At 46.5% G+C, this 15754-nt stretch overlaps 1 protein-coding gene across 1 annotated transcript; it reads right to left on the bottom strand.

The window, feature by feature from the left end:
• Nucleotides 1-3725: 3725 nt before the first annotated feature.
• NAPG (NSF attachment protein gamma) lies at nucleotides 3726-15519 on the bottom strand. The gene is made up of 12 exons (XM_007463279.1): nucleotides 15444-15519; nucleotides 13780-13847; nucleotides 11598-11682; nucleotides 10875-10892; nucleotides 10178-10208; nucleotides 9113-9222; nucleotides 8935-9001; nucleotides 8271-8341; nucleotides 7096-7174; nucleotides 5412-5491; nucleotides 4824-4953; nucleotides 3726-3869 (listed from the first exon to the last, which is right to left on the bottom strand). Exons 1-12 carry the CDS (start codon nucleotides 15497-15499, stop codon nucleotides 3726-3728), a joined length of 939 nt encoding a protein of 312 aa, XP_007463341.1. The 5' UTR covers nucleotides 15500-15519.
• Between the last annotated feature and the right edge of the window lie 235 nt (nucleotides 15520-15754).

Here is a 15754-nt window from a genome sequence, read left to right as displayed (position 1 = left end):
TCCCGACCACCACGCTGCCCGTGTATCGCCCCTGGGAAATCACAGCCCGAGCCCAGCTTAGCTTCAAGCAGCTTTATGGTTTGGCTCCGACATTCTGACACCTGGAAACCTGGAGGCCAGGAATCACCCGAGACAGCGTGGCTGGATCCTGGGGGGCAGGGCCTCACATGCTTCCTGAAACCTGAGGTGTGGGGTGCACTCAGCCCCTCTAAGTGAGGTGTGGAGGGTGGGTGAAACCACTCCGTAAGGTACAGTACGTTTCCGTGGACTTAGCAATGTTACATCCATTTGGTTTGAAAGGTGCTAGATAAACGGTGGTAACACAGAGTGACAGAGCCTGACGAGGGGCCGGCCAACTTCAATGAACAGAACCACCTCCGTTGAGCGCTTCTGTATTTGTTAATACTGACTCAACGTCCAGAGACTTGCAGCCCGGGAGAGATCAAGGCGCCCCCTGGCAGAGGTCACATTCATTCACATTTACAAACAATACACACAAGATTTACTGTACGCGTACAAGTTGGCTAAGTGCTTACTGAGATTTTGAAAGCTAAGTTTTAAAACGGCCCTCTTTAGGCCTCTTGAAAGCTTTGGGAGAATCAGAAATAAAAGAGTTATAAATATAATTTAAAGTGTTCTATCTTAAATTCGAAGGGGATTTAGTTCACCTAGTTTGTAAGTGGGGCTAATTATTTAGGGGAATTTTAATCAGTACCACTCACTGACTTATTAAAAGCCACGTAAGTTCTTTCCATGGGCAAAGGCCCCCTGACCATTTAAAAAAACACTCAAATGGAAAAGGTTTACTCTCCTTTTTCGAAAGGGATGTTTGCCTCAGTCCTTTTTTCCTTCAAGACATTTTTTATGTTCTTAGATTTAGTATCAAATTAAAGCCGGTGCTGAGCCTTTTCTTGATACCAACCTAATGAAAACATGGCGGGGGGGGGGACAGAGGGAGACAGAGGGAGACGGCTTCTGTTGTCTTTCCCAGCTGACGCGTCTTCACAAACGCCAGGGGGACCACAAGGCCACTCAGAACACGCCAAGGTGTCCTGAGGGAAACCAAAATCGCACTGCACCCAAGCCCCTCCGTCCCCTGCATTCTCTCCACCTCTTACTCCAACTTCCACCAAATCCTGGTATCAAATCCTACTACCGATCCCCATTCCCCAGAGGACAGGCCAGCATTACACAGCACTCACTCAATAAACGTGTGATTAATTTTAGTAAATCCGCTGGTAATTAAGGTGTCAACTATGTATAAATGCAAACAATGCCATTTCAGTTTTCTTACCTCCTGGGTATTTTTATCTCACTTAACTAGATGAAAGAATTATTCTCTTGGAAGGTGTACTGAAGTCTCCCACCTCACCAAGGCCAGAGAGCACAGTGTGACAGTAGCTGGATGACTGGCACCTTAAAAAGCTCCAGGCGTTTGAAGTAACCCCCAGAGGGACTTAACTGACTCCCAGCATAAGGCACAACTTACAAGAACAGACGAAATATTGTTCTTGTCCAGCACAGCTGGGATCATGTAAATAGCTGAGGATGTATCTTTGGAAAAAAAGGGAAATAAACCAAGCAAAATGAATAATAATAAAAAGAATGATCATACTTATAGAGTTTCAGATTTTATTTTCATAATTATATTCCTATAGAAGCAATAACCTGCATTTCCATATCACATTTAATATTATTCATCAGAGCTGGAAAAAAAAGGAATAAAGCAGTTTCCATACACAAATACCATACTCTGCATATGTACAAATAAATTCGATATATTAACTAGACTTTGTAGCCTGATTCACTTACAACACAACAGAACACTGACGGTTGGATCCTGAGCACGCTCATGCAGACAGACACCCACTTTGGTAAAGTGATGACATGAGCTCTGGAGACACCTCTTTCTGCTGTGAACACCAGTTCCCCACTTCTGAGTGTCCCCTCAGGATAAAGCCTTCTGTGAGGGGAAAATGAGATGCTCCTCACTAGACACCACGCAGAACAGCCGTGACGTCAGAGAACACCCACACGCCCCACACATGAGTTCTGACATGAAGGCCGGGAAGGGGCTGGTGTGGAGGACGCCACAGCTCAAGCCTCCTATGCTGTGAGGCCCAGTCGCACAGCTACTACAGGACCCTTCAACTCAGTCCTCATTTTTGTTTAATATGTAAGAAAAGAGAAATAAAAGCTTTTCTCCAAAGCTGTAATGGATAATATGGTCTACAGGAAATGGTCTAAAATACCTTTTAAGTGTTGCCAAATCTGTTGACAGGGATTGTTAAGTAGCTCAAATGCACATCAGCATAAGACTCTTGAAGTGTGACTGGATCTGGAGGGCACAGCAGGAAGACGGGGCCTCAGAACTCTTAACACGTCATTAACCACAAACGCCTAAACATGGCTTTACTGAGACCACCACTCAGTGTCTCCAAACAGTGACTGGAAGTGCACTGCAGCCCGCAGAGCCACGCAGGCAACAGGGGGACCGGAGAGATTGCGTGGATTAGTGTTCTGCACCAGACTTCCGACAGTCCATCCCACTGCCCAACCACCCCGGCACACAGGCCCCGTGAGGACGTTCCCCGCACCCGCCACAGAGCCCAGCGTGGCTGCGACCACTCATGATGACCCGCCCCAGGATCCCACGGAGGCCAGCAGATCCGAGCCCGGGAAGCCAGGCGGGCAGCGTCTCCTGCAGAGCGCACTGCAGTGTCTGGGCCTCTTTCCAATCGGGACAGGGAGATGGCTCCAAGCACAGGGAGAGGAACGCCTCGAAAATGACCAGTCAGGAAAGACCGAGAAAGCACTAGACAGCGGCAGCCCAGCCCTTGAAACTCAGCCCCCGCCTTTCAGCCACATGCAGGAGGTTTACAGACAGCACATCCCAAGTCAAGCTGCTGTCCTGTCACAGCCCTGGACGACGCAGAGGGAAGCCACGTATGCACCCCAGCCTGATGGAAACCACCACACTGTGAACTCAGGACAAAGGTCCTCATTAGTCCCAGTCAGTCAACAGCCTAGTGGGTTCAGAGACTGTCACTATGTGTTTCAGGTGGAAAAATACCCATATTCCAGAGACAACTGAAGACATTTACAGAATCACTGTAATGTGCCACCCTGCAAAACGTTCAAACTTACACATGAGACTTTAGATGCATCTTGTATTGAGATAAGTAACATCGTAAGGCTCAAAACAGCTTCCTGTCCCAATCTCGCCTCTGAAGATTGAACAATTTAAATGTCTCTGATTATCATGGGGGATAAATTTCCTTCTGAAGGCATAACAAGTGTTTAAAATACTATTTTGTTTAACCAGTAAACATCACTTTTAACAGCAATTATTAAATAAAATGCAAAAAAATCTTCTCTAACAATAAATTACAAGAGCCCAAGAGAAAAGGCTATCTAAGACTATCTATGCCTATTACCTTTGTTTACAATAGATCTGTCTAGAATTTGGTTTGCCAAATTTAAAGTCAACTGTCCTAAAATGCGACAGTACATTTCTCTGTTAATGCCTGCTGGTGTCTGAGAAGAGCTCTTATCATGGAAAGAAAAAAATGCTTCACAGGCAGTGGGCAGGACGGGTGGTCCAGGAAACGGGAGCTGAGACTTTGTCTTTACCAGCATCAGAACCAGGATGGCGTGAGGTCTGGCCGCGCCCCGGGCCGTGCGGCGAAGTCCGGGCCGTGCGGGGTCTGTGAGGGGACAAGCGCCTAGCACAGCCCCCCTGCATACTCATCCTCCTCGTCCTCAGCGGCGGGGGCGGCGGGGCCTTTGGGCGTGGCCTGCGGTGGGGCCGCCGCCTTCTTCTTGACTCCCCCTCCTGGGACCAGCAGGCTCAGGCCCAGCTTCGCGTACTGTCAACGACAAAGCACTGCTCAGACTGGACACTCAGGCCTGACCCGCGACGCCTCCCCGGAGTCACCTGTGAGACGAGCCTGCTCTCCGCCCCCTAAAACCCCGGATACCACTCAGACGGAAAGACCACCACAAAACCCAACGCTGCTCAGCCATCGGGGCTTGTGACCAGGGTGGGGCAGGGGCACGACGAGGAAAGCCTCAATTCTTCGGCACACTTAGGAATCAGATAACTGGACACACGAGCTTCTGGTCCTTACGAAATAACCATCTGCTGAGTCAGCGTTGAAAACACAAACTTACAAAAGCTGATGCCAGAATTTACCTAGAAAAACACTGGTTCCTCTAAGTACATCATTTTATTAAAAAAAAAAAACAAAAAAACCTACCAAGGTCTTACACTGATCTGATACCATCACAAGACTAAACCCGCCAGACCAAATCCAATGAGCAGGCGCTCATGAATCTACTCAACAGGGCAACTGGGAAGAAGACAAGCCTGGGTCACAGCTGGCGTCCCACTGTGGGGGGACGGGCCCCTCCCGACTCATCCACTTGTCACCACAGGCAGCAAGACGGGTACCAGCTGCCCCACGTTTACAGATGAGTAAACTGAGCTTCAAACCGTCAGCCACCACCCTGCACCACACAGCGGGTGCTCTCAGAAGTGGGATTCCGACACGCCTGCCGACCCACAAAGGCCACGCACCATGGGCCCTGAGACCGTGAGCCTGAGAGAAACTCACTAACCCAGCACCCTGGAGGGAGGCCGGCAGACGGAGGAGGAGCGGGCGTCGCCCACGGCAAAACCCCCCCCCCGGCAGCTGGCCAGCCAGGCAACGCGCACCCGTAGTGAGCTTCCTCTCTGAGCAGCAGCTCCAGGCGAACAGCAGAGGGAGAAACCTTACGAGCGCACACGGGAGAGGGAGGGAGGGCCAAGAGGAGGCACTCACGTCGTTGTCCATGTACTTGAACAGGGGCGAGTTGCAGACCTCGGCCACCTGGTCCTGGTCCTGCTGGTCGTAGCCCTCGAGCAGCTGCTCTAGGGCGGTGCAGTCCTCACTGCCATTGAAGCCAGGGATGCTGTGGGGAGCACACGGCACATCTGCGCCCAGCCCTCGGCGCACCCACCCGCACCGGACGGCCGACAGCGGAGAACCCCGGGCCCCGGAGCCAGAGTGCCCGGCCTCAGGCTGCTCGGTTTAAACATCGCCAAGGAGAAAACCACTTATAGCCTGACCTTCCTGTAACATACAACCTGAAGACTTTTCTTTCTCTTGTTATTTTTTTCTTAGATGGCAAGTATCACAAATCACTCACGTCACTCACTTCCACGGAAGCCCCCAGGAGAAAAACACAGGAAAGAGCACAACTCATAAAAATCCTGCTACAGAAGCTGAAATGCTAGCCACGCACTCATATTGCTCTGAACTTTATTAAAAACAAAAAAACAGAAAACAAAAACCCCGTTCCACAGCCAGGACTGCCTATCTAGGCAGTGAGCTGGGGCGGAGAAGCAGCCGTGCACTGGCAGGTCTTACCTGTAGCTCTCCCGGACGCAGCGCTCTGCAGCCACGTAGTCGTTTCTGTGCAGATGCACTAAGACTTGGGCAATTGTTTTCTAAAACAAAAGAGGTGATTAGGCTAAGATCATATCCCTGCAGAAGTCAATTTCCTGACACCTGGAATTTGACTCGGTTTGCACCTGGAGAGACTCGTGAATTCTGCAGCCACCTCCACAGGACACTGGGGGGAGAACACCCCAGAACACCACACCTCAAACTCCAATGCGCACACCCCACCCGGGGGTCTTGCTGGAGACGGCGGAGCTGGTGGCGGGGAAGCCTGAGAGTCCACTGCTCCTCACCGGCTCCTAGGTGGTCGTGGTCCCGCCAGTCTGAGGGCCACACTTGGAGAAACAAAGCCCCAGAACACAGCCACTGCACAATTTACAGAAAATTTCTTCTAAATGCCTATATAGGTTTCATCTTGAAAAGGGAACAAGAAGCGGGGGGCATAACTCTGCAATTCTACTTTGGAATTCAAGAGATACGAGGAAAAGATAAATGAAGGGAAACTTCATGTAACAGAAATAGACACTATTTATAAGCCAACAAAAGGACTGAGACCACAGACACAACTGGTAAGATCTTATCGGCAAAATAGCTCTTCACGAAGTATTTTTCAATCTTTTTTATATCTATTTTTTCAGACGACTTTTATTAATCTTTTGTCATCTCCGTTTTCAGATTAAGCCCATCCGGTATTTTATTTCATACACTGCTTTTTCAGTTCTAAAATTCTCATTTAGTTCATTTATAGTTTCTATTAAAAAAAATAAAAATCGGTCCTTTTGTCCATTATTTCACCCACGTTCACCTCTGCGACATGGAGCAGCTGTGACAGCTGGCTGCTTCCTGGTCCTGACCTGGTGACTCCAACATCCGGGTCACCTCTGTGGTCCTTCCTCCTGACAACGGTCACACTTTCCTGACTCGTTCTATGTTGAGTCACTTGGGACTGTCCCCTGGACACTGCAGGACTGTCCCGCGATCTCGGGCTCAGGCTCCATGTTCTGTCTGCTTTCTGGGCAGTGGCTCTAGTCTTAGTTCAGCCACCTGCTCCGCTGCTCTGGGTGTGCCCTGCACACGCAGCTGGAGCGGCACCCCCACTCACAGCCACACACACACGCACACGCGCGCGTACTGGGGGGCGCGGGGAGGGCCCACTTCTAGCCCTCCTCTCTGGGCTCTTCTCCTGGCTCTCTGAGCCCATCTTCCCAGCTCCTCCGGCTGGGGCAGACGGTGTTTCATCCGCCTGCACCACCGTCCCAGCTGCAACTCCACGACCAGGGCTCAGCGCAGAGGAGCTGAGGGAGAAGGAGCAGGAGACGTGGGGCCTCTGCTCTTAGCCCCTCTGGTTAGAAAGATGGGGCGGGGGGCCCTTGGGGAGGAAAGCCGTCCTGTGCTCCCTGCCCTCCAGCCCTCTTGGCTGCTCACTTTTCAGGGTCCGAGGGGCACAGCCTTCTGTTTTGCCCAGCAGTGTTAGCTGTGATCAGGAGAGAGGTGATAGTGGGCTTACTCCATCTTGGCCAAAAATAGAGGCCCATAAGGTATTATTTTAAAAATAAACAAACATTCAGGGAACCCGGTCTTAGGTACACAGTTACACCAATATGAAAAAGGATCTAAGGAAAAGCCAAATATAAGCACTTTCAAAGCATACCTTATAACAAGTTGGATAATTCTCAATTTCCTTATAAATATTTTTTTCTTTCTGAATAGAGACTGCCGCCTCATCAAACCTGAAGAGAAAACAAGAAATGCAGAACAAGGCGGGTCTAAGTGATCCACAGCAGAGGTCCTATAATGCACTTGATGTTACAGGTTTGAGAGAAATAAAGACCACATCAGGCACTGTAACAACTGCTCCATAACCCGTGTTTCCATAAGCTCTGCTCACTCGGCTTGCCTTCTAAATGTCAGACTCGCCCTTCTAGACACCAAGCAGACAGAGCGAAAGAACTCAAGGACAGGCCGCTTCATATGTGGAGTTTTAGGTCTGGTAAGGACCATCCATTAATGAGCACCCATCAAGTCCAACAAACCGCTTTGTGAGCATCTGTGAGAAGTGCCAGAGCCAAGCCCTGACTCAGTCACCACGGATCCCTTTCCCTCACTGAAAGGCCATGCAGACGCCCCAAGAGCACTGGCTCCCCGGAACCAGGACCCCCACCGGGCCCTCACACGCCCACCGTGGCCTTCATGAGCCCCCACAGCTCCTGGGGCCACAACGTGCAGCAGGGGAGAGTAGACAGGGAGAGGCGAGAAAAAGTCCTTCTCGCCACTTTGACCCTCAACAGTCTTCTTCCATCTACTCTCACATATTTTCCTTTGCAGAATTTTATTAATAAGGGAGATTGTTTACTAAGCTTAAATTGAAGTAAAACACAAAAGGAAAATCCATAGGATTCTAGGTTTCTGGGGTCCAGCTATTTGTGCCATAAGTCCTAAGTGTGAAGGAGAAAAAATCAGTACCCTGTCTAATGACGCTATTTGGCTGTCAAGAACCTGTCAATTTTCCTGGGTGAGCGCTTAGGGCATCTTGTCACTTAGCTCATACGGATACCTGTCCCTGAGAGGCATCACCACCCACCCAGACAATAGAACAAGACAACTGCTCCCTCCCAACTTGCTGAGTGAGGTCTTAGCCAACAAGAGCACAACGCACGATACATTTTGGGATGACACTTTAGAGAAGTGGCAGATCTTTCAATATTTAATCCAACGTGCTGCTATCTTGTAGCCTGGTGTGCCCATGGTTACACCAAAAGATTAACAAGCCTGTCCCTGTGGCCAGAAGGTCACAGGGACACAGGAGCACAGCTCTATGACACGTACCTGCGCCCTCGCACCAGCAGCCTGGAGGCCTTTCCTAGTAATTCAACTGCCTGTCGTAAGCGTTCTTCATTCTGCAGGAATCCAAGAGAAGAGAGCGTTGGCTGCTTTAATATAGGAATCTTTTTCTTCCCCTAACAGTTTTTGATAAAAAAGTAATGGCACTGGGGACTTCCCTGGTGGTCCAGTGGTAAAGAATCCGCCTTACAATGCAGGGGACGTGGGTTCGAACCCTGGTCAGGGAACTAAGATCCCACAAGCCGTGGGGCAACTAAGCCCACACGCCACAACTACAGAGCCCACGCGCCCTGGAGACTGCATGCCACAACGAGAGAGAAAGCCCACATGCCACAACGAAGAGCCCGCGCCGCCACGAAAGATCCCGCACACCACAACTAAGACCTGATGCAGCCAAAAATAAATAAAATAAATAATAAATAAATCTTAGGAAAAAAAAAAAAAAAAGGTAGTAGCACTGAATCGGGGGGTGGGGTGGGGGTGGGAATTCCTCCAAAGCTGCTAAGCCATCTCACTACTAACAGAAGAAAATAAGAGTTCAGCTGTGAGCACAGAAAAGTTTTCAAAGCAGCCACTGCATTTCTCTGTTTTCCTATATATCATGAACATACAATTCTATATACTCAAAGAAAAAAAAATTCAAACTTACTTCAAACACATTAGCTGTCTGCTGATATAACTGCACAGCCTTTTCTGGATCCACATTTTCTATAAGCCTAAATTAGACAAGAAAATCTGACTTACATGAGAAATAGAAAACTTGTTTTTCGAAGGACTTTATTAAAACAAAAAGACTTCCACGCAGAGACCTGTGTCCACACACTCACTTTCCGGCCCGCTCCAAGGCCATGGCTGCTGTGTCCGGGGTGCCGTTCTCCAGGTACATCATGCTAGCTTTCTCAATCAGCTGAACAGCCTCCGGGAGTTTCTGCATCTCCTTTAGGCAAACGATACGGCATGGACCAGTAAGTGCATCAACTTAAATACAGAATTAACAATCTGAAATTCAAGAAAGCAAAGGACCCAAAACATAATACAATAATAAACATATTGAAAATGAAATGCGTTCACATGGTCACTCTCTCCATCAAGCTTCGTTTAGCTAAACCAAAAACGCATCAGTTGATTTCTGTAGAGTTCATCCCTTCAGAGTTTCAGGGAAACTACAGTAGAAACCAAAACATTTGCTCGTCACAGTTTTCTAAGCATTTACAATTCCTGGAATACTTATGAGCTCCTACTACATACAAGGCCTGTGCCAAAGGCTGCAAACTGGCAGCCCAAGGGCTGTGAGTCATTTCCGAGGATGGCTTGCTTCAACCCTCCACATCTTAGAATCAGATACTTTCACAGGAGGTCTGTTCTGTGGCTTCATATTTTAAACATGTCATAGGCTACGGCGTCTGCAGGCTTGCGCCCCACACGGCACTGGCGAGCGGGGCTGTGCAGCAGCCGGCCTCCTCCTGGGGCGTGTTTCTCCCCACTCCCTGCACGCCCAGGCTGGCCTCCTCCATCTCAGCAAGCCCTGCGTTCACCTGCGCTTGCAGCCCTCTTACTCTGAGCGCCATCAACAGAGTAACCCTACGTATCTTATTAGTAAACTCCAAGTCTCAGCATCATGTGCTCCTTATGTCTAATATCTCCAATTCAAAACTTTTTTAAAAAACTGAAGAAAAATCATGTAAAAGCTAGATGTAAAGATTTTAGGCATTATCTATTTAGGGTTGACATACTGTATCTCCGTGCTGACCTTGCACAGGTTGTTTTCAAGTCTGTCCTTCACTAAGTTGACAAATTCTTTAGGATACAAAACTTGCTGGTCTTGTTCTTATGGGAACTTCAAACTATAACTCATTTTACCTACGGAGCAGCTGTGACACAACAGTACTGACCTTCAGCATCATGCCGGCTTGTTCATAAGCTCTGCAGAGAGAATATAAGTTCTCAGATGAGATCTTGATGAGATGGGGGAGAGAAACTTTCCACCACAGACATGAGAAGCTCCATCAATTGAAACTGGCTCAGACAACACATACTTACTTTAGGCTCTCATTACAACACAACATAATTTTTCTTCCTTTTATTTACGTGGGCAATAATGCCTTGGAAACAACAGACATCTGAGGTAAAGGGATTTCACTTTGCACTTGCAAAGTTAAGTAAAGGTCAGAGAGGTTAAATGACTTTCTATTGTACTTGACAAACCTAAATCCAAGTTTTGAAACAAGTAAGTGTTTTTCTCCACAAAAGCAAAAGAAAGCTGCCTGCTTCTCTCCACAGGCACCATTAACCATTAAGAAAGAGGGGAAAAAAGGGATTCTAACTTGTTTTTCATAGGTTATTGAACAACACGGTCCTAAAAATATGATGGTGATTTAACTTAAACACTGAATTATCTTAGGAGTGACTTCATTTTTAAGGTTCGGGTGAAGACTGAAACAAATGGAAATGACTATTTTATTTAAATCAATACAAATTAATACTATTTCCGAATTTATAACTTAGGAAAAATTTACTGACCTAAGAAAAAGCAACATTTAAAACATAATAATCTACAAAAACACGAACACACGGAGAATATTTACTTACTTGGCAGCGTGAAAAAGACTGAATAGATATAACAAAGTCAAAATTAAGGGAAAAAAAAAAGCAAATCAATAGTTTCTAAAGATCTACTATTTAAAAAACAAGGTTAACTAAATCACTGTCCCAGTTTGTTCGAAAAGACGAACCCTACCAATCAGGAAAAGAAGAAAAGTTTATCGCCTGTAGCTGTCTCCTAAAAACTACGTGATTCACAAAAACACCGACAAAACACATCGACTTTTAAGCTACTTCCATTATGTATTAACTTCAAGTTTTACTAAAATGCAAGGTTATTATATCCATAATCTGCAAGTGAGGTAAAATAAACATTTTTTAGTTGATAAGATTATAAAATACCTCAGGAAAATTTGTTTTAAACTACTTAAAAATTTTATTTCAAATACCGGAGGAAGACTACATTTTTAAAGTATTTATAGAGCAGTTAACATGGCTCTAACACCCGTGCCACCTCTTCATTTTTCAGCACCTGTCTCTATATCTCCCTCACTTCATCCCAAGTAAAACCATCATCAAGCAAATCCAGAAACAACAGAAATAAACTCTCAAACGCAGCTCTGCAAAGCAGCGTGGACCTTATGATCAAGTCTCTATAAATGCACTTTCAGAGTTTAGACACGCAGTATTTTTCTAAGTGGCTTCTAATTTAATAGCACTGTACTCCACATGCAACAAATTTATAACAATCTCTAAAGGCTGAAAAGATACGCCCTGTTATTCTCGTGGGCAACAGCTTCTCTCAGGCAGGCGTCTTTTGCTTGTTCAAACTGTTTGGCATTTTTAAAAGCAACAGCTGAAAGAGAGAAAAAAATATAGACTGTCTATTTCCATCATTTAAAGAAACCTCAAATAAATCCTTACCAAAATGTGCATGACATGTGAGGTAACACTTATTTTAATCAAATACTTAGGAAATTTCATAAAACTATAAATACTACTTTTTTCTAAGCCATTTTCTTACAACTTTTTTGATCATCAGTAACTTACAAGTATTTTCAAAAGGTTTTTTTTTTCCTTAATTGTACACTATTGGCAATAAATCAGTGCTCCTTCCACTCAAGCCCAAGTCTTTTTAACACCACCATCTAAGCTTTGGGAAACTAAGACGGCATCAGTCAAACCAACACACCCGAACCACAGGCACTGTCACTAAAACAGCACCTTACCTCACCAGTTTCACATTTAATAACAGAAACAGTGCTTTAGTTATGGCTTAGTCTATCTTTTAAATTATTCTGAAACTGAAGTCCAATAAACACACTCAATATTTTTATAATAAATCTTCCTTTTTGGCACAATCTTTAACTATGATCTTACAGGCTTTGGAAAACTTACAAAGTGTTGCTTACAAATAAATGAAAAGGATACTGCTTTAAGAAAACATTGTTTGTTAAAAACACACTCTTAGGGCTTCCCTGGTGGCGCAGTGGTTGAGAGTCCGCCTGCCGATGCAGGGGACACGGGCTCGTGCCCCGGTCCGGGAAGATCCCACATGCCGCGGAGCGGCTGGGCCCGTGAGCCATGGCCGCTGAGCCTGCGCGTCCGGAGCCTGTGCTCCGCAACGGGAGAGGCCACAACAGTGAGAGGCCCGCGTACAGCAAAAAAAAACAAAACAAAACAAAACAAAAAAAACCCCACACTCTTAAAATTACATTTAACAAAATGTAGAAAATAAACAAATGACAAACTATTTTCATCCCTGCATTTCTACATTTTGCTCTTTGAAAAATTTACTGATGAAATGTATCTTGCATAACCCCTTAACGAAAATAAACAAAAGATGTTTTAATGGGAAAATCTGACTTGAAATATTCATTTCTGAAAGCAGCTCATGGTCACAGATACATACATAACAACTCTGTGTTAAATTTCCCTCATGGAGGATACTTGCAAAATGTTGTGCCCTCCAGTTACAAAGGTGTTCCTGTACAAGGTGTCCATAAAATCCATGTAAAATTTGAACTTCTAATAATTTTCCTTCTAAATATGAGGTATAGTATTTTCCATAATGCAACAGAGAATTTACTCAGGACTTAAATAAAAGTGCTAAAGACTAATTTGTTGTCATTTCTTTTATTATCTAGAAAATACATCCTACATTATGCTTATTAGTTCCAATTTATCTGACTTCTATTAGTTTCAATTTACTGACTTCTTTCTTCTTGGGTGACATATAAAACTAAAGTTTGCCAAAAGCACATTTCCTAGGTGATTTCTATGCAAGGCTAACAAATGTGATCAGGGCCACTGCTGAAACACACAGTAAAATGTGTCCAGGGTATTTCAAAACTGTATTATGCTTTATATCCAAAATAATCACGGATATGCTGAAAACTATCATTCCATAACTTAAAATGCTAAATTTTTAATAAATTCCCTTTCTGTTGCAAATTTCAGGTTGTTATCTCATATGCAGATAAAGGCAATAAAACATGCATATGAGCTTAACTCTTCACGAACACGTATCAGTGCATCTCCGCAGGAGGGTCATCAAGAGCGAGAGCCAAGCACACTCGGTGTGCAGAACTGCGGAAGATAAGCCTAAGGTTTTAAAAAGCCAACGAGAAAAATCTTTATTCAGTAATAGGTAGTAAAAAATATGACCAAACTCCCAGAAGTAGTATGAACTGAGTGAAGTTCAAGAACATATAAACGATGCTAAAAGCCTGCAGGGGCACCTGCCTTGCCATCTGCACTCGTGGGAGAGGGAGAGGCGGCTGGGTCTACAGCTCAGAACTCAAGACATCTGAAAACAGGAAGTGGGAAAGCGCAGGGTTTAACAATGCAAATACTATATAGGAAGCATTAAGAGTGAGAACTATGCCGAGATGAAGTTACCAGCCTGCTTCAAGATTACACACTGCAGGGACAGGGCTACAGTCACACGTACCTGCTTTTCCATACTCAGAAGCAGCACTGTCATAATCTGGCTTCCATTTTAAAAAACCAGTTTTCAGGCTAAAATGAAAGAGAGACACATTTAACAGAAGTTACCAACCACACTCCTAAGTCAGAACTCTGCTTATAAGGATCCTGTAGGTCATTAAAAAAGGAGGGGGGGGGGACCATCAGGTACACAGTCCCCATCTCGCCCACCTCCATCCAAACTTACTTACAATTACAAACAACCTCACCACTTTCCCTCCCACTGTCATAGACATGGTTTCCGCGTTTGAAATGCCTGTATAGCATCCAAGGGGAGTGGAGGTTCTCAAGGCCTGATCCCCAGATGAGCAGCATCACCCAGAAGTGTGCTAGAAATGTATGAAGTGCTGAGCCCCAGCCCCAGCCGTGCTGAACCAGACCCCCGGGAGTGGCGGCAGCAGCAGCAATCCAGGGTGTAACAAGCCCTGAGACGCACTAAAGCTTGAGGTAGGCTGAAGCACAGCAGTAAGCAGGTGGACTCATAAAGACTGCAGCTCAGGAGGGGCCGGAGATTACCAGTCATCAGCACCTGTCACACCCGTGAAGACCCGCAGGGAGACTGGAGAGAGAGGCCAGAAAGACTACAGAACCAAACACTCAGAGAGACACAGGGAATCAGCAAAAAAGACTGCGGTTAGCCACCAGTTAGTGACTGCAGTTAGTGAACAGGAAGGACAACCAGAGACAGGATGACGGGAAAGCACAACAAACTGCTTTCCAGGATCCCAGGATCACACGGCATCTTAGACACCGCACCAAAGGACAATCAATTGAGTCCTTATCTAATTTGCCCTTTCTGAAACTCCTCTTTTTAAAATTTTATGATAATTTCACATTGTCAAACTCGGGTGTGCATGAGAACCGCTAAATAAACACCATCTTAAATTCTACATTTGAATTCAGTCAGTGAAAGCCTGCTTACGTGTAACAGTGTTACCTTCCAAAGAATCAGGGGAGCACCTTACCGAGAGACAGGGAAGCCCCAGAGTCTGCAGAAGTACACCCTTCATTTTATTCCTTTTAATTTTTTGCCAATTAAATTTATTTAACATTTGTGTTTGTCTAATACCGTTATAAGATTCAAATTTGTAAACAGTTCTCAAGCTTACCAAAAACATTATTGTTCGGAAAAATAAAATCCTTAAATTGCAACCCGTCTACTCTAATCCACCAATTAAGAAAGTACTGCAATAAAGCAAAATTCTAATCCACCACCTCTACCCCAAAGCCCTCATTATATTCTGTATCTAACATAATTTCTAAAAATCCCACCAAAAACAAGATACAATCTCTCAATTGTCTTATGTGCTACATACACATGGGAAAAGCTAAAGATCTTAAAATATAGCTGGGCCTGGAAGCCGCCCAATGCTCCGGGAAGCACCGGCATTCCAACTGCCGACGCGGAGAGCCGTGCCCGCGACCACGGCGTCGCCCCCACGGCCCGAGGCAAGGCGACTTCCGACCTCCGACAGCAGCGCTTCCGGGGCGCGGCTGCCCCACCACGCCCGCCCGGCCCGGCCCGGCCCCGCCCCGCCCCAGCACCCCCCACCCGGTGCTGACTCAGACCGGCCTCCGACAGGCCCGGTCCAGGCGCCTACCCAGGGCCGCGCTGGGCCTCTCACTCACTATTTCTCTGCTTTGGCCAGGTGCTCCAGCCCCTCGTTTATCTTCTGAGCCGCCATCTCCGCGGCGCGGCCCTGACGTGGAGGCCGAGAGCCCGCCTAACTGGCGTGGGAACGCCGAGGAGGAGGCCGGTACAGCGCCGCAGCCGCGCTACCGGGGCCCGTAGGGCTCAAACCTAGTGCAGCGAAGCGACCCAGGAGCCGCGCAGGCGCCGCGCAGACAGATGTTGCGCAGGCGCAGAGCGCCCGGTCTGGCCTCACGCGTGGCTCAGTGCGCAGGTGCGGTGGGTAGTGAAGCGGATTCGAGATTCCATT

The sequence above is a fragment of the Lipotes vexillifer genome, unplaced genomic scaffold (assembly GCF_000442215.2).
Source record: "Lipotes vexillifer unplaced genomic scaffold, Lipotes_vexillifer_v1.1 scaffold848, whole genome shotgun sequence".
In the NCBI taxonomy this organism is placed as follows: domain Eukaryota; kingdom Metazoa; phylum Chordata; class Mammalia; order Artiodactyla; family Lipotidae; genus Lipotes; species Lipotes vexillifer.
Note: the sequence above shows the minus strand (reverse complement) of the source record. Positions and strands in the feature narration are given on the sequence as shown.

Excerpts from the sequence above, each read along its gene's own strand:
- NAPG (XM_007463279.1), bottom strand. The coding sequence starts at position 15,499 with ATGGCGGCTCAGAAGATAAACGAGGGGCTGGAGCACCTGGCCAAAGCA. Across the intron at positions 13,848-15,443 it reads CTGGCCAAAGCAGAGAAATA|CCTGAAAACTGGTTTTTTAA; the intron begins GTGAGTGAGAGG and ends CTTTCATTTTAG. Across the intron at positions 9,002-9,112 it reads GCCTTGGAGCGGGCCGGAAA|GCTTATAGAAAATGTGGATC; the intron begins GTGAGTGTGTGG and ends TGTCTAATTTAG.